The 24,441-nt window shown below is 48.0% G+C and overlaps 1 protein-coding gene across 3 annotated transcripts in view; it reads right to left on the bottom strand.

Annotated features, from left to right (window-relative positions):
* The window catches only part of LOC102449237 (protein HIRA-like), a 185,581-nt gene that overhangs the window by 112,851 nt on the left and 48,289 nt on the right, over positions 1–24,441 (bottom strand). For all 3 annotated transcript variants that reach the window (XM_089775121.1, XM_075918057.2, XM_075918058.2), the window contains exons 6-10: positions 23,913–24,008; positions 23,084–23,244; positions 16,266–16,433; positions 15,200–15,313; positions 9,592–9,662 (exon numbers count right to left, since the gene is read on the bottom strand). In XM_089775121.1, the coding sequence (XP_089631247.1) occupies positions 9,592–9,662; positions 15,200–15,313; positions 16,266–16,433; positions 23,084–23,244; positions 23,913–24,008 (610 nt within the window). The remainder of the gene's footprint in view (positions 1–9,591; positions 9,663–15,199; positions 15,314–16,265; positions 16,434–23,083; positions 23,245–23,912; positions 24,009–24,441) is intronic.

The following is a 24,441-nucleotide window of genomic DNA, read 5'->3' as shown; positions in this document are numbered from 1 at the left end:
GACAGCTGGCTGCTAAGGAACTTTCCCGAAGTCCCAGGGTTGACGTGCGTCGGAACAAGAGGTCCACCTTCACCCCAAGGACCCATACCCTGGAAGCTTCAGACCGAGCACGGGCAGAGAGAAAGGGGGCGGAAGAGCGACCGGAGACTGCAAAGGAACTCAGGGGCTGGGTTGGAGAGGGCCAAGGGGCGAGTCCCAACAACCCAAAGAGAAAGGGGGGGTGCCCTGCCCAGGTTATAGGTGTTATGCCTGTAGGGAGATGGGGCACTGAGCTGCTATATGCCCTAACTTTTAGAAGAGCCTATGCAATGCGACCTAGGGAACCTACAAAACCCTTGTGCCCTGGTCAACCATCAGTATACCCGGTCCATGAAAATGAATGGGGTGGAAGCCACTGCACTAGTAGATTCCGGGAGCGTGGTTATGTTGGTCTCAGGGAAGCTAGTAGGGCAGGACCAGCTGATTCGAGCCAAACGCACTGGAATATTGTGCGTACACAGAGACATTAATTATTACCACACCATCCCTGTGAAACTGGAAGTACGAGGGTGGGTCACAGCCGTGACTGTGGGGGTGGTCCCAAAGCTTCCCTACCCAGTGGTCATAGGGCGAGACTTCCCCGGATTTAATGACCTGCTGCCACGGGACTGGGTGGAAGAGGATTGCTCCCTCCCAGCCTTCCATGAATTTTCCCAGGACCTGTTCTCGGTGCCTGAGGAACCCCAGAAGACCCGGCAGGAGAGGAGGGCAGCTAAGAAGTTGGGGACAAAGATTTTGGCCCAAAATCAGAAGCAGGCGCTGGCTGGGGGGCAGGAAGCCCACCCAACTACTAGGACAGAAACCCCAGAACGTGATGAGCTTGAGGCAGGACCCAGCTCATCAGGAGAGGAAACTGGAGTAGGCTCCCTGGAACTTGGACAGGTTGGATCCTCAAGCGAGACTTTTGGGCAGGATCAAGCCAATGACCCAATATATCAAAATGTCCATAAGGATGTGGTTGAAGTTAATGGGGTCCCAGTGGAGGGAAGGAACAAAGGCATGGGCCCCTACTATGTAATTAAAGGGGATCGACTATACAGAGTAGTTCGTATACGGGACCAAGAGGTGGAACAACTCTTGGTACCTCAAAAGCACCGGAGGGCAATACTGGAATTAGCGCACAGTCATTTATTTGGAGGGCATCTGGGGGTGGATAAGACCCTGGACCGCATTCTTCAGAGGCTCTTTTGGCCAGAGATCTATGCGGAGGTCCGCAGATATTGTGCTTCCTGCCCTGAGTGTCAATTACATGGGCCTCGACCACACCTGAGGGCCCCACTAGTACCCCTACCCATCAATGAAGTCCCCTTTGAGCGAATTGCTATGGACCTAATAGGCCCACTAGAGAAGTCTGCACGGGGCCATCAAAGTATCCTAGTTGTGGTGGACTATGCCACCTGGTACCCAGAGGCGGTGCCCCTACACAATACCCTGTCCAAGACAATTGCTAGGGAACTAATTAAAAATTTTTCTAGGGTAGGGATACCCAAAGACATTCTAACAGAACAAGGGACACCCTTTCTGTCCAAGCTGATGAAAGACTTGTGTACCATACTCCACATACGTGCCCTGAAGACATTGGTTTATCATCCCCAAACAGACGGTCTTGTTGAGCGGTTTAACAGGACTCTGATAAGTATGCTCAAGAAAGTGGTAAGCCGGGATGGCAGAGATTGGAATACGCTGCTGACATACCTCATGTTCGCAGTAAGGGAAGTGCCCCAAGCTTCTACTGGATTCTCCCCATTTGAGCTTTTATATGGGCGTAACCCACTGGGCATACTGGACCTTGCCAAGAAGCCTGGGAGGAACAACCCAACCCTGGGAAAATGTTAATCATGTACTCCAGATGAGGGACAGGACAACCAGAGTCACCCCCATAGTGCGGGAACATTTAGAAAAAGCACAGGAGGCTCAACAGGCCTATTACAACCGGCGAGCAACAACCCAGAAGTTCCAGGCGGGAGACCGGATGATGGTACTAGTGCCAACAGCAGAAAGCAAGCTCCTAGCCTGGTGGCAGGGGCCATGCGAAGTAATAGAAGCAGTTAGAGAAGTAAACTATAAGGTTCACTAACCTGACCGGCGAAAGCCCGAGCAAATATATCACATCAACCTGCTGAAACCTTGGTGAGACAGAGAAGTGTCTTTGGTTGCTCTGGGGTCACCACCCCAAGGGAAAAGCCCACAAAGGCAGGTGGGAATATCTTCTGAGCTGACCCCAGATCAAAAGACAGAAGTAGCTGACATGATTGAGCGAAACCATGATGTGTTTTCAACAGAACCTGGTAGAACTACAGAGATTTACCATGACATCATCACAGATTCCGGGGTGAAGGTAAACATTAAGCCATACCAGAGGCAAAGTGAAGGGAGATCCAAGCTGAAGCTCAGAAACTGCTGAAACTTGGAGTCATTGAAGAGTCGCATAGCCAGTGGTCTAGTCCTATTGTTATGGTGCCCAAGCCAGATGGAAGCCTTCGGTTTTGCAATGACTTCTGAAAGTTAAATGAGATATCCAAGTTCGACGCCTATCCCATGCCACGGGTGGATGAACTCATTGACCAACTGGGCAAGGACCGATCTCTGTCCACCCTTGACTTGACCAAGGGCTACTGGCAGATCTCTCTAGCACCAGGAGCCAAGGAAAAGATGGCCTTTTCAACTCCGGAAGGTCTCTTTCAGTATACGGTCCTCCCTTTTGGCTTGTATGGGGCTCCTGCAACATTCCAAAGGCTTATGGACAAGCTATTGCGGCCACATGCCAAGTACGCAGCTGCCTATTTGGACGATGTTGTGGTCCACAGTCCTGACTGGGGGACACACCTCGAGAAAGTAGAGGCGGTGTTGGAGACCCTAAGGAGAGCGGGACTTACGGCAAACCCCGCGAAGTGTACAATTGGGCTAGCCGAGGCCAAGTATCTCGGGTATATTGTGGGAAAGGGTGTAGTGAGGCCCCGATTCAAAGTGGCCCCGACCAACCCGAAAGAAACAGGTCAGGGCGTTCCTGGGATTGGTTGGATATTACCGTAGATTCATCCCCAACTTCGCTTCCAGGGCCTGCCCTTTGACCGACCTGACTAGAGCTCGTGGTCCTGACATTGTAAAATGGACCACTGCGGCAGAAGCTTTTAAGGATCTCAAGACGACCCTCTGCAGTGATCCAGTTCTCATAGCCCCTGATTTTAAGAAGGAGTTTATCCTGCAGACCGATGCCTCAGAAGTAGGGCTAGGGGCCGTATTGTCACAAATGGTTGGGGAAGAGAAGCACCCAATCCTGGACCTTAGTAGGAAGCTTCTGCCAAGGGAACAAAACTATGCAGTGGTTGAGAGGGAATGTATTGCGGTAAAGTGGGCCATGGAAAGCCTACGTTACTACCTCCTTAGGCAGAAATTTACCCTGGTCACTGATCATGCACCCCTGCAATGGATGCATCGAAACAAGGACAAGAATGTGAGGGTGACTGGGTGGTTGCTGTCCCTGCAGCAATTCCACTTCTGCGTGCGACACAAATCAGGAATGCAGCATGGGAACGCAGACGGGTTATCAAGGGTGCACTGTTGCCCGACCCAAGTAGCCCAACCCCATGGTGTTGGGGTGGGGGTGGGGGGGCGCGTGGCAGGGTCAGGCCAGGGAGCTTCTGCAGAGAGGGGAAAAGGCAGCCCAAAAGGGTAAAAAAAAACCCTGTAAGTAGAAGCAGAGAGCTACAGGCCAATTAGATGCAGCTGGGAGGGAGCTGGCTCAGGCTGATTGGGGCCAGCAGACTCCTCTGCTGGCTGACTAAGGGCCTTTAAAAGCCTCAGCAGTTGGAAGCTGGAGGGAGAGGACAGAAGGGAGGCGGTGGAGAAAGAGAACAAACCCATAACAGCATTAAATGGAGGCAGCTAGGGAGGGAGTCTGAGGTAGCATGGCTGGGCTCCCTACCACAGATACCTGCTGTGAACCCCAACCTCTGGGGTTAGGAGTGAGAGACCAGCCCAGTGGTGGCTGGGGTAAGAGGGGCCCTTGCCACAGGAGGTTTAGAGGTTGGACATTAGGAAAAACTTCCTAACAGTCAGGGTGATTAAACATTGGAATAAATTGCCTAGGGGGGTTGTGGAATTTCCATCACTGGAGATATTTAAGAGTAGGTTGGATAAACATCTATCAGGGATGATCTAGACAGTATTTGGGTCCTGCCATGAGGCCAGGGGACTGGACTCTATGACCTCTCAAGGTCCCTTCCAGTTCTAGTATTCTATGATTCTACGATATACAAGCTGAATGATGGCCAATCATCCCTGCTCCAATGCGATTCCATCCCTCTGTGGAGTGTCAGCAATAATAGCCAGATGGAGCCTGGAATCAACACAATCTCTGGTTTAGGCCAGAGATTTTTTTTGTTTCTCTCTTTAGGATCTTGCAGACTATTTGATTAGTCAATTACTCACAATTTAACATCCCTAATACAAAGTGCACAGTGCTCAATTAATATTTTGATTGCAAGTATTTGCACTGTAAAAATAATGAAAGAGGTAAGAAGTTCCTCATCTCGTGCAGTAACGACGGTTCTTCGAGATGTGTCCCCCCCCGTGGGTGCTCCACTATTGGTGTTGGGGTCATCCTGTGCCGCAGATCAGAGACTTTTTTTTAGCAGTGTCTAGTCGGACAACTCCCCTCGTTTCTTAGTAGAGTTTATGAGCTGAAGAAGAGGCGAGGAGGGTGCACGAGGTGAATAACTTCCTTTTCTTTTTCGAGTGATGTCCCCATGGGCGGCTCCACTGTTGGTGACTATACAGCAGTATCCGCTCAGTTGGTAGATGGGCTTCGGTTATGTGCTATGAGCGGTTGAGAGAACCGCATTGGCTACCGCGGTGCCCGTGTGAGAATTGCATAGTGTCTCATGAATGCATGGTTAGAAGACCAGGAAGCTGCACAGCCTATTTCTTGGAGAGGGACTCCTTTCATGGCAGTTGATGTCGCCATGGCCCGAGCGGAGTGTGCCTTGGGAGGCGTAGGGAGAGGTTTGCCCAGGAGAGAGTAAAATTGGATGATACAGGATGTTATCTGTTTAGATATACATTGGGAGGAGAGTGGCATTCCCCTGAAACGTTCAGCCAATGAAACAAACATTTGCGATTCGCAGAAGGATTGTGTTCTGTTTATATAGGAGGCGATGGCCCTTCTAATGTCCAGCATGTGTAGTATGGTCTCCTCCCAGGAGGCACGCAGTTTTGGACAGAAGGTAGGAAGGACTATAGGCTCATTGATGTGGAAATCTGAGCAGACTTTAGGTAGGAAGGAGTGGGGGTCGGAGGACGACCTTGTGTTTGTGAAAAATTGTGTAAGGTGGTGATGCCGTGAGGGCAGCAATTTCACTAACCCTCCTTGCGGATGCGATTGCTGTTAGAAATACCAATTTCAATGTGAGAAGGGCAAGTGATGATTTGGCCATCGTTCAAAAGGTGGTCTTGTGAGTGCATGAAGGACCAGTTCCATGTCCCACATGGGTGGCATAGGCCTGTGTGGCAGGTGAAGGTCCTGTAGCCCTTTCCATAATCTCTTAGAGATGGGTGCATGAATACAGAGAAGCCATCTATTGGGGTGGGTTGGGGGGGTGAAAGGCTGTGATCGCAGCCAGGTGTACTCAGTGATGAAAGTGACACGTCTTGTTGTTTCAGGAACATAATGTAGTCCAGGATCGAGTAGAGCAGAGCAGTAGATGGTTGGACGCCATTATCTAGACACCATGCAATAAAGCATTTCCATTTATAAAGGTAAGTATTGCATATAACTTGATGTCTGCTATCAAGTAGCACACTCTTTGCTTGTTGTGAGCACATCTGCCTCGCCCCTGAGAACCAGATAGGTGCCAGGCCGTCAGGTGTAATGTTTGCAGTTGGGGATGGAGAAGAGTGCCTCCGTTCTGGGTTAAGTGGTCTGGAAGGTTTGGAAGTGGGTAAGGAGGTTGAAGACCCAGCTGATAGAGATGGGGAAACCAAGTCTGTCTGAGCCACACTGGGGCTATGAGGATTACTTCAGCCTCATCTAATTGTATCTTCTGGAGGTCTCTGGGGAGGAGAGGAATAGGAGGGAATGCGTATAGTAGGTGAGTATTCTATGGAATAAGCAAAGCGTCCCCTACTGATCTGGGGCCTATGCCTGCTCTCAAGAAATATTGGGGGCACTTGGTATTCCGGCTCATTGCGAATAGATCTATGTAGGGCTGGCCCCATCACTGGAATAGGTCGTGTGCGATTTGCATGTGTAACTCCCATTCGCGTTCCATCACAAAATGGCAACTGAGGGTATCTGCCATAGTATTCTTGTTCCCAGGTAGGTAAGAAGCCATAATGGTAATATTGTGGCAGATATACCAATTCCAAAGACGGATTGCCTCTGCACAGAGGGATTGAGAGCAGGCGCGTCCTTGGCAATTGATACAGAACATGGTTGTTACGCTGTTGGTGAGGATACGCACCATAGAGCCTTGGATATATTGAAGGAAGTGTTTGCATGCGCTGCTGACTGCTCGGAGCTGGAGAAGATCGATATGAAGCCCATACTCATTGCTGGACCACTTGGCCTGTGCAAAATGTTGTTGAAAATGAGCACCCCAACTGAGGAGCGAGGTGTCCATAGTAATCTGTTTGGATGGCTGTGACACGGAAGGCTGTGACACGGAATGGGACACCAGCAAGGTTTCTGAGTTTGGTCCACCATCGTAGTGAGGCAAGGACCTTCAGAGGAACCGAAACGTGCCTGTACACCTGGTGCTTGGTTGCAGCATACACCAAGGAAATCCAGTGTTGGAAGCAACGAAAGTGTAGGTGGGCATGACAAACAACATATGTCGATGTCGTGGCTGCCATGTGTCCCATAAATGGGAGACAAAGTTAGTGTGGGAACAGTTGGACTTATGGTTATGATTGAGGCCAAGCTTCTTATGGTCTTTAAACGCTGGCTCGGGAGGTATGCATGTACAGTCGTAGAATCCAAGCAGGCCCCTATGAATTCCAAGGACTGGGTGGGGGGCAGAGGGTGGATTTTTGTTTGTTGGTGACAAAACCAAGGGACTGGAGAAGGCTCTTGGTAAAGATGAGCATGTCTCTTGTAGTTTTCAACAAAAATGCACCACTGCGACTGCCAAGGTCTTTGAAAAGACTCTGGGGGCCGAAGAGAGTCCGAAAGGAAGAACTCTGTACTGGAAATCATCTGAAGCCACCGTGGAACATAGAAAGCGTCTGTATGCTGGGTGAATGGTTATATGAAAGTACACATCTAGGAGGTCAAGGGCTGCAAACCAGTCTCCTTCATCCAGTGCTGGATTAATTGTAGCGAGTGTAATCATCTTGTAAGGCTGTTTGCAGAAGTATGTGATTAGTTGTCCAAGGTCGACGATGGGTCTCCAACCCTGGTTTTTTTCCCCCCATGAGGAAGTAATTTGAGGAAAAGCTGCCACCCAATATTCCATGGGAACCCTTTCTATAGCTCCTGTGTTTAGAAGGTGTTGGACCTTGTGATGGAGCAGTGTTTCATGAGAGAGGTCCCTGAAAAGGGAGGGGGCAGATGGGCATTAGGGGAATAGAATAACCGCATTTGATGGTTTCTAAGACCCAATGGTCTGTGATGATTGCTGCCCATTGGTTGTAAAAAGGGTGCAAACGATGATGGAAGATGTTGAACTCGGGTGGAACTGGTGAAGAGGAGAGGTTGGGCAGGCCCTCAACCAAAGCCTCAAACTTGCTGTTTAGAGACCTGTGAGGTGGAAGAGCAAGTGTTAGGGGCTCTCCGGCATTGGTTTCTTGCTCTGGAACGACCATGGGCGAATGGTCGTTGCTGTTGTCTACGAAGCGATGAGTCCCTCTGTCTGTGGTAGGGCATGTAGTACCTCGTACGATAGGGGTGTGTGTGCATCCCTAAGGTGTGTAGCGTGGTATGGGAGTCTTTGCTGGAATGAAGGATGTCACCTGTCCTTGTAGCAAAGAGTTTATCTTTGTCAAATGGTAGATCCTCGATTTTCGTTTGGAGGTCTTTGGGGACTCCAGCTACTTGCAGCCATGACTAGCACCTCATTACTATAGATGTCACTCTCACTGCTGTGTCAACAGCATCGAGTGCCATATGCAATGCTGTGCGGAATATAGTGTATGCCTCTGGTACAATAGATTTTAATATGGGTCTCCCGTCGTCGGGAAGATGCTGCATCAGCTCTGTTAATTTTGCATGATTATTTAAGTCGTGATTGGCTAGGAGAGCTGTATAATTTGCTATGCGAAGATGGAGAGTCGAGGAGAAGTACATTTTCCTCCCAAATAAATCCAGGTGTTCCCCCCCCTGCCCCCGAGTGTTGGATTTACATTTAGGGTTTTTAGATCTTTGGTTTGCAGCGTCAACTACTAATGAATTGAGCTGGGTGTGTACAAATAAAAAGTTCATGCTTTTTGATGGGACAAAATATTTTCTATCAGCCCTTTTGTTAGTCGGGGGCGGGCTGGCTGCGGCTGGTGTCTGCCAAACTTCATCTGCTGCTTCCAAGGTCACCTCGTCTAGAGGAAACGCAATACTGGATTTTACAAAGGTTGGAGGTTCTTTAAGAGTTTGTGCTGTTTTTCTTGCACCTCTGATAACACAATCTCCTGGCTAGCAGCAACCCTTTTGAGTAAGGCAGTTCCCCCTCTCCAGCAGCGCTCTGCTCCTCCGCCGGCTGGCGGATTGGATGGGGCCGCGCCGCCCATAGTGCGGGCTTCGGCAGGCCCGTTACAACGGCCCACTGGGCCAGTCCGCCCCTGCACTCTTTTAACTTGACCCTTCTCCTACACTCGGCCTCAAAGGAACACATGCCTTCTTAAATAGCACAGCAACACCTTTGACATAACTAAATTATTAAAGAATAGAGCAGCTAGGTTCAATTTTCTGAATGATGAACTCCCAGGAGGGTTAGACACATTAGCAAGTGTAGACACTTATAGAACTTTTTATTTAACAAAGGGAACCATCTTTGGAGATGGGAGCAATTGTGGATTTTTGGGGAGGGGAGAAGACGGACTGAGATAGCATACTGAAATCTGCTTGCTTGCATCAGTGTAAATGAGTAACTGTATACAAGTTACAGATGTGTAAAATCCATCAAGCCCACTACATTTTATAAAAAAGTAGCAGCTTGCTCAAAATAGGAAATTATAACAAGCTGAACTTATTCTACAGATGTCTTTTACACCATAAAACTTTATTAATGATTATTATTTCCTTTAATTACAAAGACACTATCCTTCTCCAGCATGGAGATACACACAAACATAGCAGGGAAATAATTTAAATTTCAATTTTTATATAATATAATTTTTGTCTCTTCTAGAAACAATAAGGGCCTATTTAGCACAAAGAATAATAGAAATGAGTCAAAACTAAGAGTCATCAAAGATATTGATGCAACTTCAAAAACTTCAAGTTGCACAGATGTGGTGCTCAAATTATGCTCAAAACGTGATCAGTGTTGCAATATACTAGAATAAAAACTTCCACTGAACAATTTTTATTTAGCTTTTCTACAAAAGAGAAAGCCATCTTACCATGAGATGTCCATGATAGACTTGTCAAACAGCTCATGTATGACAACTAAAGGCCGTTTCAGACATGTGAGCTTAAAATGGAAAAATACAGGAGATAAATTTAGAATTATGCACAACCACATAATCCCATCCTCTTACAGACTCTAATAGTGTTTACCAAGTCACACCTCCTGAACAGGAATGCTATGTGTATGCTTAATGCGGTAAGATCTGGTGTTAGGCATTTGTCCACAGGAGTTAGGCATTTGTCTACAGAGCACAACCAGTTTCCTAAAGTTTGTATGACACGCAAGCCCCACTTTTTGAAACAGACGAAATTTTCTGACCAACATAGCCCTCTCTCTATAGCAGGGGCAAGCAAGACAGCCTCCGTGGGCCGGATCAAGCTTGCCAAGCCAGTGGATCTGGCCCACGGCCGCCCTAACGTTCCCCTGCCCCCAGACCAATCGAGACCTGGGGACAGGGCACCGTGCGAAGTCTCCTCCCCGCACCGGGGTGCGCGGCATGAGAGGGAACCGCTGGCTGTTTTAAAACCAGCCAACAGTTCTCTCTAGCCACTGCGCATCCCTGGCAGGGCGGGGGCAGGGGGCGAGGGACTTTGCATGCTCCCCCCATCCCCAGGCCCTGATTGGCCTGGGGGCAGGGGGAGCCCATGAAGTCTCCTCCCACTGTGGCACCTAGAGGGAACCGCCAGCTGTTTTAAAATAGCTGGCGATTTTCTATAGGCACCGGGGGCAGGGGGGCAAAGGCCAATCAGCATCTGTAGGCAGGGGAGCACAAGAAGTCTCCTGGCCCTGGCCCTTCCACTTGAGGCCCCATCCCTTCTGGGGCAGCCTGGGGCCACTTCAGAAATTTATGAAATGGCCCCCTTTTAAAAATTATTGCCCACCTCTGCTCTATTGCAACACCGCACCCGTTATTTAGTGTTTTTGCCTGAAACATTTAGTGTTATACCCTTAAATGATTGATTGATTGATAAATAAATATCACACTTAGGCTGCTCAGAAAGGCAACAGTGGATTGCAGATAGCAACTGGCGTATTCTGGAATATGTCCCTCATTGTGAAGCCATTCAACTTAAACAAAGTGTATCTCTGTTCTATTACAGCTTCCAAACCAGTCACTCTTGCATGAAGATACAATTTTACTTTAGACTTTACGATAAAAACCAAATCAGATGTTTGAAGATGGATTTAAAAAAAAATATTCTTTCTACCCTGTTTTTATTTCTTGACTGAAAGGAGGAGCTGGAAACAGAGGCCAGAACAAAGCAGACAGAGGACCAGTCAATGCAGCAACAGCCAGGTTGCGCTATGTTCCTTGCATGCAGCAGAGCAAGCTCAGGGGAAGCCAGATTCCCTAGTTGGCTATACTGACTATAGGGGTATGTCTAGACTACATCCCTCTGTCAGCAGAGGGATGCAGATTAGACAGGTCGACATTGCAAATGAGGCAGGGATTTAAATATCCTGCACCGAATTTGCATAAAAATGGCCACTGCATTTTGCCGGCAAAAAGCAGCAGTCTAGAGAGGGGTCTGTCGAGAAAGAAAGCCTTTTTCAACAGATCCCTTATGCCTCCTGCAAGGAGGTTTACAGGATCTGCTGAAAAAGGCTTTCTTTCTCAACAGATCCCCCTCTAGACTGCCGCTTTTTGTGGACAAAGTGCTGAGTCGGCAAAACACGGTGGCCATTTTTATGCAAATTAGGTGCGGGATATTTAAATCCCTGCTTCATTTGCAATGTCGACCTGCCTAATCTGCATCCCTCTGCCGACAGAGGTATGCAGTCTAGACATACCCTAGGATAGGAGAAAGGACATGTTTCTCTTACAAGAGGTCAGAACCTGAGACACAGTGACTGGCTTTAAGTTAGGTTTGTTAGGACAAGTCAATTCCTTTTCCCAGCCACGATACCAAAATACCCCCCTTACCAGCTCCTCTTCTTTGACAACAGTAGCATATTCTATCTCTGACTCTTAGTCCCTCATGTACAATCAGGCTTTGGAACTGGATTCCCTGGACCTTTGCTTCCTTCAGTTAGTTTCACAGAGAGAGAACGATATTCTAGAGAGCATCCACAACCTAGCTTCTGAAACACTGTACTGCCTATGCCCGTGGTCACCAACCTGTCGATCGCGATCAACAGGGCTATCGAGAGGGCTCGACTAGTCCATCGTGAGGCATTCGGGCCCCCCCCATTTCCCCCCACCCCCCCAAGAAGCCCCACTACCTACCGCCAGCGACCATGGAAGTAGTGACAGCTTCCTGCGGGGTGGAAGGAAGTCCGGCAGCTACGCATCACTTCTGGGGTTTCAGGAAGTGTGCTGGCTGTTCCCCTCCCCCAAACAGCCAGCGCGGTACCACAACCCAGGTCTGTGGTGTGGCGGGGACTTGCTGCGTGGGGGAGGGGGGTAGGAGTCCCCAGAGAAGGCACGCGCCAGAGCTTCCCTCCTCTGCCGGGGGGGGGGGGGAAGAGGGAGGAGTCGCGGGGGGGAGTAGCGCGCCGAGGACTCCCTGTCCCCACCAACACCCTGTTCCCTGTCCGCACTAGCACCCTGGCCCCAGCACCCAGTCGCCTGCCCCCACTGGCACCCTTCCCCAGCACCAAGTCCCCTGCTCTCACCAGAACAGTTGGGGCCACATTAGTGAGGTACAAGGATTGGAAAAAGGCAAATGTAGTGCCCATCTTCAAAAAACGGAAGGACGAGCCAGGGAACTATAGGCTGGTCAGTCTTACCTCGGTTGCTGGAAAAATCAGGGAAGAGATCCTTAAGGAATCCATTTTGAGGCACTTGGAAGAGAGCAAAGTGATCAGGAATAGTCAGCATGGATTCACAAAGGGAAAGTCATGCCTGACCAATCTGATTAGCTTCTATGATGAGGTAACTGGCTCTGTGGACATGGGGAAGTCAGCGGATGTGATATACCTTGACTTTAGCAAGGCTTTTGATACGGTCTCCCACAATATTCTTGCCAGCAAGTTAAGGGAATGTGGATTGGATAAATGGACGGTAAGATGGATAGAAACCTGGCTAGAAGGCCGGGCCCAGCGGGTAGTGATCAACGGCTCGATGTCAGGATGGCGGTCGGTTTCTAGTGGAGTGCCCCAAGGTGCGGTTCTAGGACCGGTTTTGTTCAATATCTTTATTAATGATCTGGATGAGGGGATGGATTGCACCCTCAGCAAGTTTGCGGATGACACTAAGCTAGGGGGAGAGGTAGATACGCTTGAGGGCAGAGATAGGGTCCAGAGTGACTTAGACAAATTGGAGGACTGGGCCACAAGAAATCTGATGAGGTTCAACAAGGACAAGTGTAGAGTCCTGCACTTGGGACAGAAGAATCCCAAGCATAGTTACAAGCTGGGGACCAACCAGCTAAGTAGTAGTTCTGCAGAAAAGGACCTGGGGGTTACAGTGGATGAGAAGCTGGATATGAGTCAACATTGTGCCCTTGTAGCCAAGAAGGCTAATGGCATATTAGGTTGCATTAAGAGGAGATCTCTGGCCAGCAGATCCAGAGATGTCATTATTCCCCTTTATTCGGCTCTGGTGAGGCCACACCTGGAGTATTGTGTCCAGTTCTGGGCCCCCCCACTACAAAAAGGATGTGGACGCATTGGAGAGGGTCCAGCGGAGGGCAACCAAAATGATTAAGGGGGCTGGAGCATATGACCTACGAGGAGAGGCTGAGGGAGTTGGGTCTCTTTAGTCTGCAGAAGCGAAGAGTGAGGGGGGGATTTGAGAGCAGCCTTCAACTTCCTGAAGGGAGGTTCCAAAGAGGATGGAGAGAGGCTGTTCTCAGTAGTGACAGATGGCAGAACAAGGAGCAATGGGCTCAAGTTGTGGTGGGAGAGGTCCAGGTTGGATATTAGGAAAAACTATTTCATTAGGAGAGTGGTGAAGCACTGGGATGGGTTACCTAGGGAAGTAGTGGAGTCTCCATCCCTAGAGGTGTTTAAGTCTCGGCTTGACAAAGCCCTGGCTGGGTTGATTTAGTTGGGATTGGTCCTGCCTTGGGCAGGGGGCTGGACTTGATGACCTTCTGAGGTCTCTTCCAGCTCTATGGTTCTATGATTCTTTGGGAGGTTTGGAGGAGGGTGTTTGTTTTTGTTTTTTTTGCATCTCACTTGTGTGGCCCCAACTGACTTTTCTGTGGGTCAGTGACCCATAGGTCACTGACTCAAAACAGCTTCTCCGCCCTTCTCATAAATAAAGACAATGCTGAAACTTTTTCTGTTTGACATAATATTTTATTTAAAAATGAAGCCTGGCCAACAAACCCCAATTGGGGCCAAGCCTCCATCTGGCCACAGCATCGTAACACTCCTGCACCCCCCCCCCAGACCCTAGATTTGAGCCTATCATACACTGGAACCCCCTGCCCTGAGCCTCTCTCATCCCCAAACTCCTGCATCCCCACATCCTCAGTCTTCTGCCACAACACTCCTGCACCATCCACACATCACAAATCTGTGTCCTGAGGCCATCATACTCCCAACCTCCCTGCCCTGAGCCCCTCACACACCACAACCCAAACTCCTGCACCCTCACAGCCACAAGCCTGTGGCTTGCTCAGCACAACAACCCTCCGCCTGACCCCAACACTCCCCAGCCTGGAGCCCCCTTCCCGAGCCAGCATCCCCTTCTCCACCGCCTCCTGCATCCGAATTCCCTCCCAGAGCTTGCACCTCTCACCCCTTCCCACACCCAAATTCCTCATTCCCACCCCAGAGCCTACACATCCTGTCTCAACCCAGTGAGGGTACGGCTAGACTGCAGGAGTTTTTCCGAGATTCCAGAGGTATCCCAGAAAAACTCTTCCGCGTCCAGGGACGTGTTTGTTCTTCCGCTTTTTTTAGCGGGAGAGCAAACATGCTCTTTCGGTAACCCCTGTATTCTTCGTTACACAAGGAATAAAGGGGGCTTCTCAAAGAAGGGGTTTTTCTGACATTTGGTCCAGTCTAGACAGGCCAATTGTTGGAAAAACCTCTTCCTACAGAAGAATCGAAAAAAACCCGGCAGCGTGTCCGTACCCTGAGCATGTATAAGGGCTGGGGATAGCAAGTGATGGAGAGGAGGAGAAGAGAGAGAGCGGGGCATCAAGTAAGGGGTGGGGTCTTGGGGGAAGGATGGGTCGGTAGATCTTGGCTTGTTCAGACATTTAAAAAAAGTGATCTTGGGCGTAAAAAGGTTGGAAACCACTGGCTGACCTTGTTCTAGCCCAAACATTGGCAGAGACCTCAGTCCATCAAACTTGATGTAGAATAAATCACTTCAAACTTTACAATTGCCAAAAATCCATGGGAGATTTACCTGAATATACTAGAAACTATGGTTAAGGACATAATCACATTTTCATATGGAATTTTAAATGTTCCATTGTTAGTTTCTAAAGTAATTCAAAACAATAAAAATAAACAAACAAACAAATAAAAACTTCTTCCAGTCCCGAGTTTCTCTACAATCCTCTGACAGGCAGAGTGGCCAATAAAAACCTGTATCTAAATGGAAGATCCTAATTCTGTACACCTGATCTCTGTGCAAAGTGTCCAAGCAGCCCAACTGATCACATCAGCCAAAGAATACAACAAAAGGAAAAACTTGCCCAGACGGAGAGAGAGCGATCCTTACTGCCAACAGCACAGCAGCAGTAGGGACAGCTTGGCTTGGTGGAGCTCCCATTCCTTTGTTTCTTTTTGAAGATTTTTGGATTGAATTTCTGAAAGGCAAAAAAAATGATTATATAATTACAATCAATGAATTTTTTTAGAAGGTTGGGGAGGGGGTTACATTAATTCAATCCTCACCAAGGACCTTGCAAACAAAGTCCCCACCACAGGTTCAGTACAGGCAGTCCCCGGGTTACGTACAAGATAGGGACTGTAGGTTTGTTCTTAAGTTGAATTTGTATGTAAGTCGGAACTGGTACATATTGTAGGGGAAACTCTAGCCAAACATTTCTCCAGAGCTCAGTTTTATTCTCCCACACCTCACTTCCCTCAGTCCTTTATTCTCAAGCTGAGGTGTCTGCTGAGAAAAGCCGCTCCGCGTCTCCCTGGTCTGCTGGGGGGCAGCAGCTAGTGCGGGGTTGCCTCACTCCGTTTGTAAGTAGGGATCCGATGTAAGTCGGATCCATGTAACCCGGGGACTGCCTGTACACACAAAAGCAAGGTAGGTTTCCTTATGCTGCGTACTCAATGCATCTCAGCCTTAACATCACAGGACACCATTTATGGATCACAGTACTTTTAATCTCCAGTGTCAATTCAATCTTTGGTGTCTCTGACAAGTGCAAACTGTATTGGTTTTATTGTTTTGGTTTTTTTGTGATGTGAACATCTGTCTGCTTGGAACCAGACTGATTTCAAACAAATCGCTGAAGCTGCTTTTGGCCACTCCTGCAGTAGGCTGGATTGAACCAGGTATCTTATTATCCATCCATTCCATACCCTGCCCCTCTCCTCTCATTTTTCTACTGACAAAAAAGAATTGTACAGGTGAAAGTCTACACTTACCTTGAACAGACTTTTTAAACCTCCATATCTCAATTATTAACCTTTATCATATTTACATTTATCTATATCAGCTGCTTCCCTCTGTTGCACATACAATATCAAAAAAGCATATTAGCTTTTAGAAATACTTTAAGGAGACCCTTGAAATTTACTCACCACCACTGTCACTGCCTTGCGGTGCCCTACAAAATCCATGTTGGTTTTCCATCCATCTCGCTCAATGATCTGAGCAGTAGGTCCAGAATTATTCATGGCATGAGCAGAAACCAGATAGTGTCCATCAGGTGACCAGCTGAGACGCAGAATGTGTGTTGTCCCTCCACACTGGGGGGGGGGGGAGAAACACACGGACAACAGATTAGGCCTTTAAAAAGAGGCCTTGATTGATTGGCTAGAGTGCATTCATGACAACTTTTGAGGCCGCTGTCGGCAGACAGGATACTGGGCTAGATGGACCTTTGGTCTGACCCAGTACGGCCGTTCTTATGATTCAGAAAAAGGAAAGTAAGATTTTACAAACTCAGTGATGCATTTCTTTCATGAGTATAACACGAATTCAGCAGTAATATTTCAGTACATTAAATTCTCACAGTGTTTCATTGTTCTCGGATTGAACCAACTACAGTAAAACCTGTGTTATCCAGCACGCTCGGGGATTAGGGCGTTCCGGTTATCTGAGGGTCCCATTAACCTAGGAAAAGCCAATGAACAATAATAGTAAAACCCAGATTTTTAATATTGGTAGTTTTGTAGTGTGAGGCAGTTGGTCTCGCATTTCTATTTTGAGTTAAAGATGATTAGTACTTCTTAAATAAAAAACCGTTAAGCCAATCATGGTAAACCAAGCCAGGCCTGCACGCCTGAAGATGTGACAGTATTGTGGCTGGGGGCAATGCCAGTTAACTAAGTTTTCTGGTTAACAGGGTGCCGGATAACCAAATCACTGCATATAGATTTCTCAGGCTGTAACCTAGCGTATGTCTACACTACCACCCTAGTTCGAACTAGAGTGGTAATGTAGGCAACCGGAGTTGCAAATGAAGCCCGGGATTTGAATTTCCTGGGCTTCATTTGCATCTTGCCGGGCGCCGCCATTTTTAAATGTCCGCTAGTGCGGACTCCATGCCGCGCGGCTACACGCGGCACGGACTAGGTAGTTCGGACTAGGCTTCCTATTCCGAACTACCGTTACTCCTCGTGAACTACCCCTAGTTACTAGACATATCCCTAGTTACTAGAGAGTGAATAGGAGTATCTGGTTATTGTCAAAACAGATGCAGAACTGGGGAATGACATACTGAAAAGAGGCTCAAGCATAATTTTTGACATGGAAAGAACACCTACCTACAAATACTTTTTTTTATTACTTGCAAGAATGCAGAATTCTACAGAATACCGTACACCAAATATTCACTATCCTAGTTAGTGACATGGCTGCATCATCACTTGCAAATTATCAGACCCAACTTTGCAAACGCACCACTTCACAGACTCTCATTTATGGCTAAACATAAATGAATGACTATGAAAAATATTGCTAGCCACATCATTACAAACTTACTACAAAACACTCATTAGCACCCAGAGAATTTTGACTGACTAGGAAGGAAGACTAAAGTAACCAGTCGAACAATACAGATTTTGGTGTAGGAGGGGGAAAAAAAAGGGAGGGGAAGGACAAAAATCCCACACATACTCACCTTCATGTTTTTACAGCAGATATGCTAGTCTAGTCAGAAGTCACTACACTACATTTGGATCCTGCACAGAGGCCAATAGATAAAAACTTACTATGTCTGTGATTAATCTTCAAAGATATTTGAAAAAGCTAAAACTGCAGTATTTTGAATGTGAACCCTATTTAAAATAACAAAAAAGGCATCAGTGCAATTAAAAAAAACCTGAGAAATAGCACCCCCACCTATTGCTTACTTTATCTCAATTGTCTGGAGACACTTCCCAACCTCTAACCCAGGGTGGGGAACCTTTTTGGGGTCAGGGGCCACTGACCCACAGAAAAATCAGTCAGGTGACACACACAAGAGAAGCAAACAAACCTCACTGATGTGGCCCCTGACTGAGAAGGAGAATGACAATCTCCACATTGCCCTGGGGGCCCAGCGTAGTAGATTGTGTGTGCTCCAGCCCTGCATGGGGACAGGAGAGGGACTAGAGCGCCAGTGAGGGCTCCCCAATGCTTGGGGGTGGGGGCCTGAGAGTCAGGGGCTAGATCCAGGCAAGCCAGGGGCTGCATTGGGCCCCCAGGCATGAGGTTCCCCACCCCTGCTCTAACCCCTAAAAGAAACTTATGCCCATGGGCCAGATCCAGCCCTCAGCTTATATGAGCCCATGTTTGCACTCCAGCCCCGTGGCAAGTCTCCAAACCTCGGCAGCTCCCCTCCCGCCCCCCCCCCCCCCACGGGGTGGAAGCAGAAGCACTGGTTTGCCTGGACTTGTTGGGAGCCAGGTCAGTGAGTTTTTTGGTGGTGGTCTGTTTTGGTTTTCCTTCTCACTTGTGTGTGGCCCCTGACTGATTTTTCTGTGGGTCAGCAGCCCCCGACTCAAAAAAAGTTCCCCCCACCCACCCTAAAAACTACACACCAAGCATCAACACAATGCCCTGGGCAGTCATACTATAACAAGCTTAGGCTCTGTCTACACTTCTAAAAATAAAACAAACCTGTGAAGTGAAAGCGTGGCCACGGCACAAGTGTTGGGAGAAAGCTCTCCCAGTGCTCAATGTAAGCCACCTAACACCATTGGGAGCCTGAGCCAGAAAGTTGCAGCATAGTCAAGTGGCAGTGTAGACTTAGCCTTAGTGCTGGTAAGATGCAAATATTAGTCTGCAAAAGCTAGGACTTCAACAAATACAAGGACTCAGTTTTGTTTATTGGTTTATGTACTCCTATATGGGCAGCATTCAAAGTTTCCAGGGGGAAGGATACCTCCTGGTAAACAGGGGAGCAGGCTTGATGTGTTTGAGTGGCAGCTCTATCCAGACCTGGCAGCTGGAGGGAAGCTATGGCATAATGTGCCTGTTTACAAGGGTAAGTGAAGGGAGAAGCAATTATATGGATAACAACAGGCTATTCACAAAGGTAAGTTCATATGGTCTGTACTCCGTTATTTTGTTCCCAAATAGCTGAAGCCCACTGTAATGGACAGGATTGCTGGCCATCACATGGTGACTAAGGGGTTAAACTCACGTAGCTAGCAAAGATGTTGGCAGGGGGCCAGAAGAACCAATGGGGATACAGTGCTGAAATTTGACTTGGATACAGATACCTTGTCGGCTCCTTTGTGGGGATTTCTAAGAAAAGGGCTGGAGAGAGCAGATCCAGTAATCAGAATTACCATGCCTATAAGAAATATTGGACATGGGAGTGAACTGGGCCTTGAAGTACGGATCAGCATAAATCGTGAGTAGAGGGAAAGGGGGTATTTAGTAGCGATCAGGGTATTTTTCTTTGTTTTGGTTGTTTGGTTAAACTTCTCTGTGTGAATCTATGCCTTCCCTCCCCCATTCACTATCTAAGAGCGTACCCAGAGATGTTCTCTGTGATTTAATTTGTTTTACTCAGTTGCTCTTAACACCTAGCAACCATGTATGCTTTATCAAGTATAGCTTTTTTTTTAATTAACAAAACAAAAAGTGATTTTAAGGTGATGATTTGAGTCTTGTGTTCTGCAAAGAAAGGGGGGGGGGGCGCAGCGGCGCACGGCGGGTCGGTGTCTGTGTGTACCTCAGCCTAAGAGGTCAGCTACATAGAATTATAGAATACTAGGACTGGAAGGGACCTCGAGAGGTCATCGAGTCCAGTCCCCTGCCGTCATGGCAGGACCAAGTACAGTCTAGACCATCCCTGATAGACATTTATCTAACCTACTCTTAAATATCTCCACAGATGGGGATTCCACAACCTCCCTGGGCAATTTATTCCAGTGTTTGACTTCCCTGACAGTTAGGAACTTTTTCCTAATGTCCAACCTAAACCTCCCTTGCTGCAGTTTAAGCCCATTGCTTCTTGTTCTAGCCTCAGAGGCCAAGATGAACAAGTTTTCTCCCTTCTCATGACACCCTTTTAGATACCTGAAAACAGCTATCATGTCCCCCCTCATTCTTCTCTTTTCTAAACTAAACAAACCCAGTTCTTTCAGCCTTCCTCCATAGGTCATGTTCTCTAGACCTTTAATCATTCTTGTCGCTCTTCTCTGGACCCTCTCCAATTTCTCCACATCCTTCTTGAAATGCGGTGCCCAGAACTGGACCCAGTACTCCAACTGAGGCCTAACCAGCGCAGAGTAGAGCGGAAGAATGACTTCTCGCGTCTTGCTCACAACACACCTGTTAATGCATCCCAGAATCATGTTTGCTTTTTTTGCAACAGCATCACACTGTTGACTCATATTCAGCTTGTGGTCCACAATAACCCCTAGGTCCCTTTCTGCCGTACTCCTTCCTAGACAGTCGCTTCCCATTCTGTATGTGTGAAACTGATTGTTCCTTCCTAAGTGGAGCACTTTGCATTTGTCTTTATTAAACTTCATCCTGTTTACCTCAGACCATTTCTCCAGTTTGTCCAGATCATTTTGAATTACGACCCTATCCTCCAGAGCAGTCACAACCCCTCCCAGCTTGGTATCATCTGCAAACTTAATAAGCGTACTCTCTATGCCAATATCTAAATCATTGATGAAGATATTGAACAGAGCCAGTCCCAAAACACCTGAGACTGCAGTTGTTTTCAAGCTCTCTTGTGTTGGGGGAGAAGCGCCAGGGTTTTTTTTTTTTTTTGTCCTCCATTTTGTTTTCCTCTTCAAGATGGCAGCCAGCCTGCTAGTCACCATGGGTTACATAACCCTAATCTGCCCAGTAACCAGGGGGTTCATAAGGGGAGTTCACCCTCCCCTCAGGGCTCTCTCTGTGCACGTCATCAGCACAACCCACCGGTGCTAGGGCGACAGCTAGCAAGCTGTTTGGCTTTGTAGGCTGTCTGGGGCAGAAGCCAGCCTGGTTGCTGACAACCCTTTGTGGTGTAGCAATCTAGTTTCACAGCCGTAATGACTGCTAGCTCAGGGTTTATTTGTTTTAGTTAGGAGGCTGCAGCAGGGCCGGTCACACACGCATACGCACCATCTCGTCCTCCGGTCCACACACCGCACGCAGGACGGCGTGTCAAGTAGAGAAGAAAGGAAAAAGAAGACTAGAAGCAAGACGACTGTCCACTTACCTGGGTCTCTGCAACCCCGTCCCATGTCTGCTTGTTCCTTTCCCTCAACCTGGAGATGTTCACCTACCTCTCTTCTCTGGACATCAAGACAGTGGTAGGACTGCTTAAATCATTCCTGTTTGGGGTTCTGGCCCCACGCCAGGCTTCATGTGTGACAACTGGATCTTAGGTTTGCTTTCTAAATTTAGTATTTTGTTAAATAAAACAGTTATTGCTTTAGCTGTTTTTGTTTGACTTGATTAGTGCGCAGTGATACAGATATGGTGCAGGTGTAGAACCTGTGTCCCAATAAGCAGGATTCAGTCCTGGTCTAACACTTGTGGTAAAGGAGCTTGTGGGTACCCTCTGGAAGAAGTCCAAGTGCTTTCTTCCTGGGTTCGAGAAGAAAGGGGTTTTTCTTCTATGTCACTTGGTTGTGGCAGCTACCCCCCAAAAAGTCAGAGAATCTGTGACGGGGGAATTTTTGTAAGCAGAGCCTATAGAGGAAAGGTATTTAAGGTCTCTTGCAGGCCCCCATCTTCTGCACTTGAGAGTGCCAGAGTGGGGAACAGCCCTGACACCCCCTTTCTGGACAGAAAGTCACAGGAGAAGCAGAAAGCTAATTGTACACATAGGTGGTACGAGCACTTTGTTGGCCTTAAATCAGGAATATTTTTGCCCACACTCACATAATAAAGAGTGACTCGGGGGCCCCCTTGAGCTGCTCAAGGCTCTAAGCAACTGCTTAATCTGCTTATGCCTAGCACCAGCTCTGCTTGCACAGTTGGGAACTCTTCAAGTGGAAAAAGACCTAGGGATGTAAATGACTAGAGTAGTAGACTACCCGATAAGCTTAGGCTTATTGGGTAGTCAAGTCACTACTCGCTCCCCCCCACTTGCTGCCTCTGATACAGAGGCAGCAGGGTGGGGGAGCAGTAGCCGGTGCTGGGGGGGGGGGGGGGTGGGTGGCAGCAACTTAAAAGCAGGTTCCCCCCAGCACCGGCTCCATGGTGCAGGGGAGGCAGAGCCACAGCGGTTCCGAAGCTGGCGCAAACCGGGACTGTTCAGTCCCGGCTCGCGCCACCCCCAGGAGCTAACCCCACTGCGACTCTGCAGTTTAAATGTAGTAGGAGTCGGGCTGCCTCCGCGCCCAACTCCTACTACATTTAAACTGCAGAGCCACAGCAGAGATAGTGAGTGCCCCACTTACTGACTAATCAAGTAATGGATGGAAATTTCATCGACTACTCGATTAGCTAATTAACCGCTACTTAACATCCCTAATAAGACCAGGCACGAACCACACTGCAAGCATTTCAATCCTGTTTAATTAGTTAATGTTTGTGCAGGGCTTTGAAGAAGATCAGAAGTATTATGATTTCTTTCATTTGTCCCACTATGCATTCTTTAACACAGTGGTCTCCAACCTTTTTAAGCACAAGATCACTTTCTGAATTTAAGTTAATCCAGGATCTACTACAAACCCCTGCCCCACCCCTTCTCCCAGGCCCTGCTCCACCCTCCTCACTCTGTGACGATGGGGTACAGGGGAGGGGTACAGAGTAGCATCAATGCCCCCCCGCCCCCCACACACACACCTCTCCCACTCTGCACAACAAGCAGGAGGATCCCAGAGGCAACTGAAGCGCCAGCACTAGACAGCCCCCCAGCCAAACCTGTCAGGATCCCCTGTCAGAGGCCCCAAGATCTACCAGTAGATCCCAATCTACTGGTTGGTGACCACTGCATTAACACAACAGATACCTCATCAAATGGTTTTGTGATGGTGGTTTCTAACTGCCAGTCCATGGTCCGCCACACCTTCAAGCTTCGGTCATCAGCCTGAGAGGCTATATATTTCCCAACAGGATCCCAGGTCAATCCCTTCACCAGACCAGCGTGTCCCTTCAGAGTAGCAAGAATTTCTGTGGACAGCAAAAAATTAACACAACATCTGGATGCTACCTTTCTCTTAAAAAGGTTACTTAACTATAGACAAAAAGTCTAGTGGAGATTCCTAGGGGACTAGACTAGAGAACTTCTTGAGGTCCCTTATAGTCCTATGATTCCCCAATAACTCTTCTACCCATTTCAAAGTGAGGCTTCCAAAGATGGCAGCTGCTAGAGACATGAAAGGTTAACTGGTTTAGGCTAGAGCAGCCCCTGCCTGCAGCAGGGGACACTGCTCCAGCCCAGCCACAGAGTGAGTGAGTGAGTGAGAGAGAGAGGGGGGGGGGGGAGCAGGTACAAAAGCAGATCACAGGAAAAAAGGAATTCCTATAACTTCTTCAGGATTTTTAATATATATCTTTCAAAACAAGTCGAAAGAGATAATACAAGTGACTGTGATGTTTATGCAAAATTAGCAGTACAATCTGAACTTTACAGCTCTTTGTTGCAGTGTTGTGATCCACTTCAACAACTATGACAACGGCTGAGCAGATTCCAAGGTATTAGTCACTTAGTAAAGGCAGGACGCAAGCTCCAAAATGCACCCTACCTGTTCATAGTCCATGAAAGACACGGATACTAAAGGAAGTCACTTTTTGTCACTGAGAATTATATTTGCATATGCATAGCTGAAAGTTCCCACCTGGGAATTTGACAGCATTCCAGATGACAACAGTATTATCCACACTGCAGGAAGCCAACCAGGCATCATGAGGAGACCATGCCACATCCATGACATCTATTTGAGAGAGAGAGAGAGAGAGATCAATTGCAAAGACAAATTGCACTGGAGCTACAAATTGGTGGCCAAATAGATTTAACTAATTAGCGCAGCCCGTTCCAGAGATGAACTTACTGTACATGTACACTATCTAATTTAAGACTCAAAACTATGGCCCATATAAAGCAAATGAACCAAGGGAGTAAGAAGAAAGCTTTCCTTTGACTGAGCCACACTCAGAAGCTGTTCTAAGTCACAGACTAATATTCCCTTTGTCACCGAGGTGCCCTGCGCCCCCATCCGCAGCCAGATGTGACTCTCAGCCGGGAGGTAGAACAGAAGGTTTATTGGTTCCCAAAGATACAGCGTAGAACAGACTTGTTAGCACAGGAACCAGGAGCAGTCAGTACAATCCATCTTGGGGATGGGGGGCCCAGTGCCAGGGCTCTGG

The sequence above is a fragment of the Pelodiscus sinensis genome, chromosome W (genome assembly GCF_052426305.1).
Source record: "Pelodiscus sinensis isolate ZL-2025 chromosome W, ASM5242630v1, whole genome shotgun sequence".
Lineage (NCBI taxonomy): Eukaryota > Metazoa > Chordata > Testudines > Trionychidae > Pelodiscus > Pelodiscus sinensis.
The sequence above is the reverse complement of the archived record's forward strand: the minus strand, read 5'-3'. Positions and strand labels throughout refer to the sequence as shown.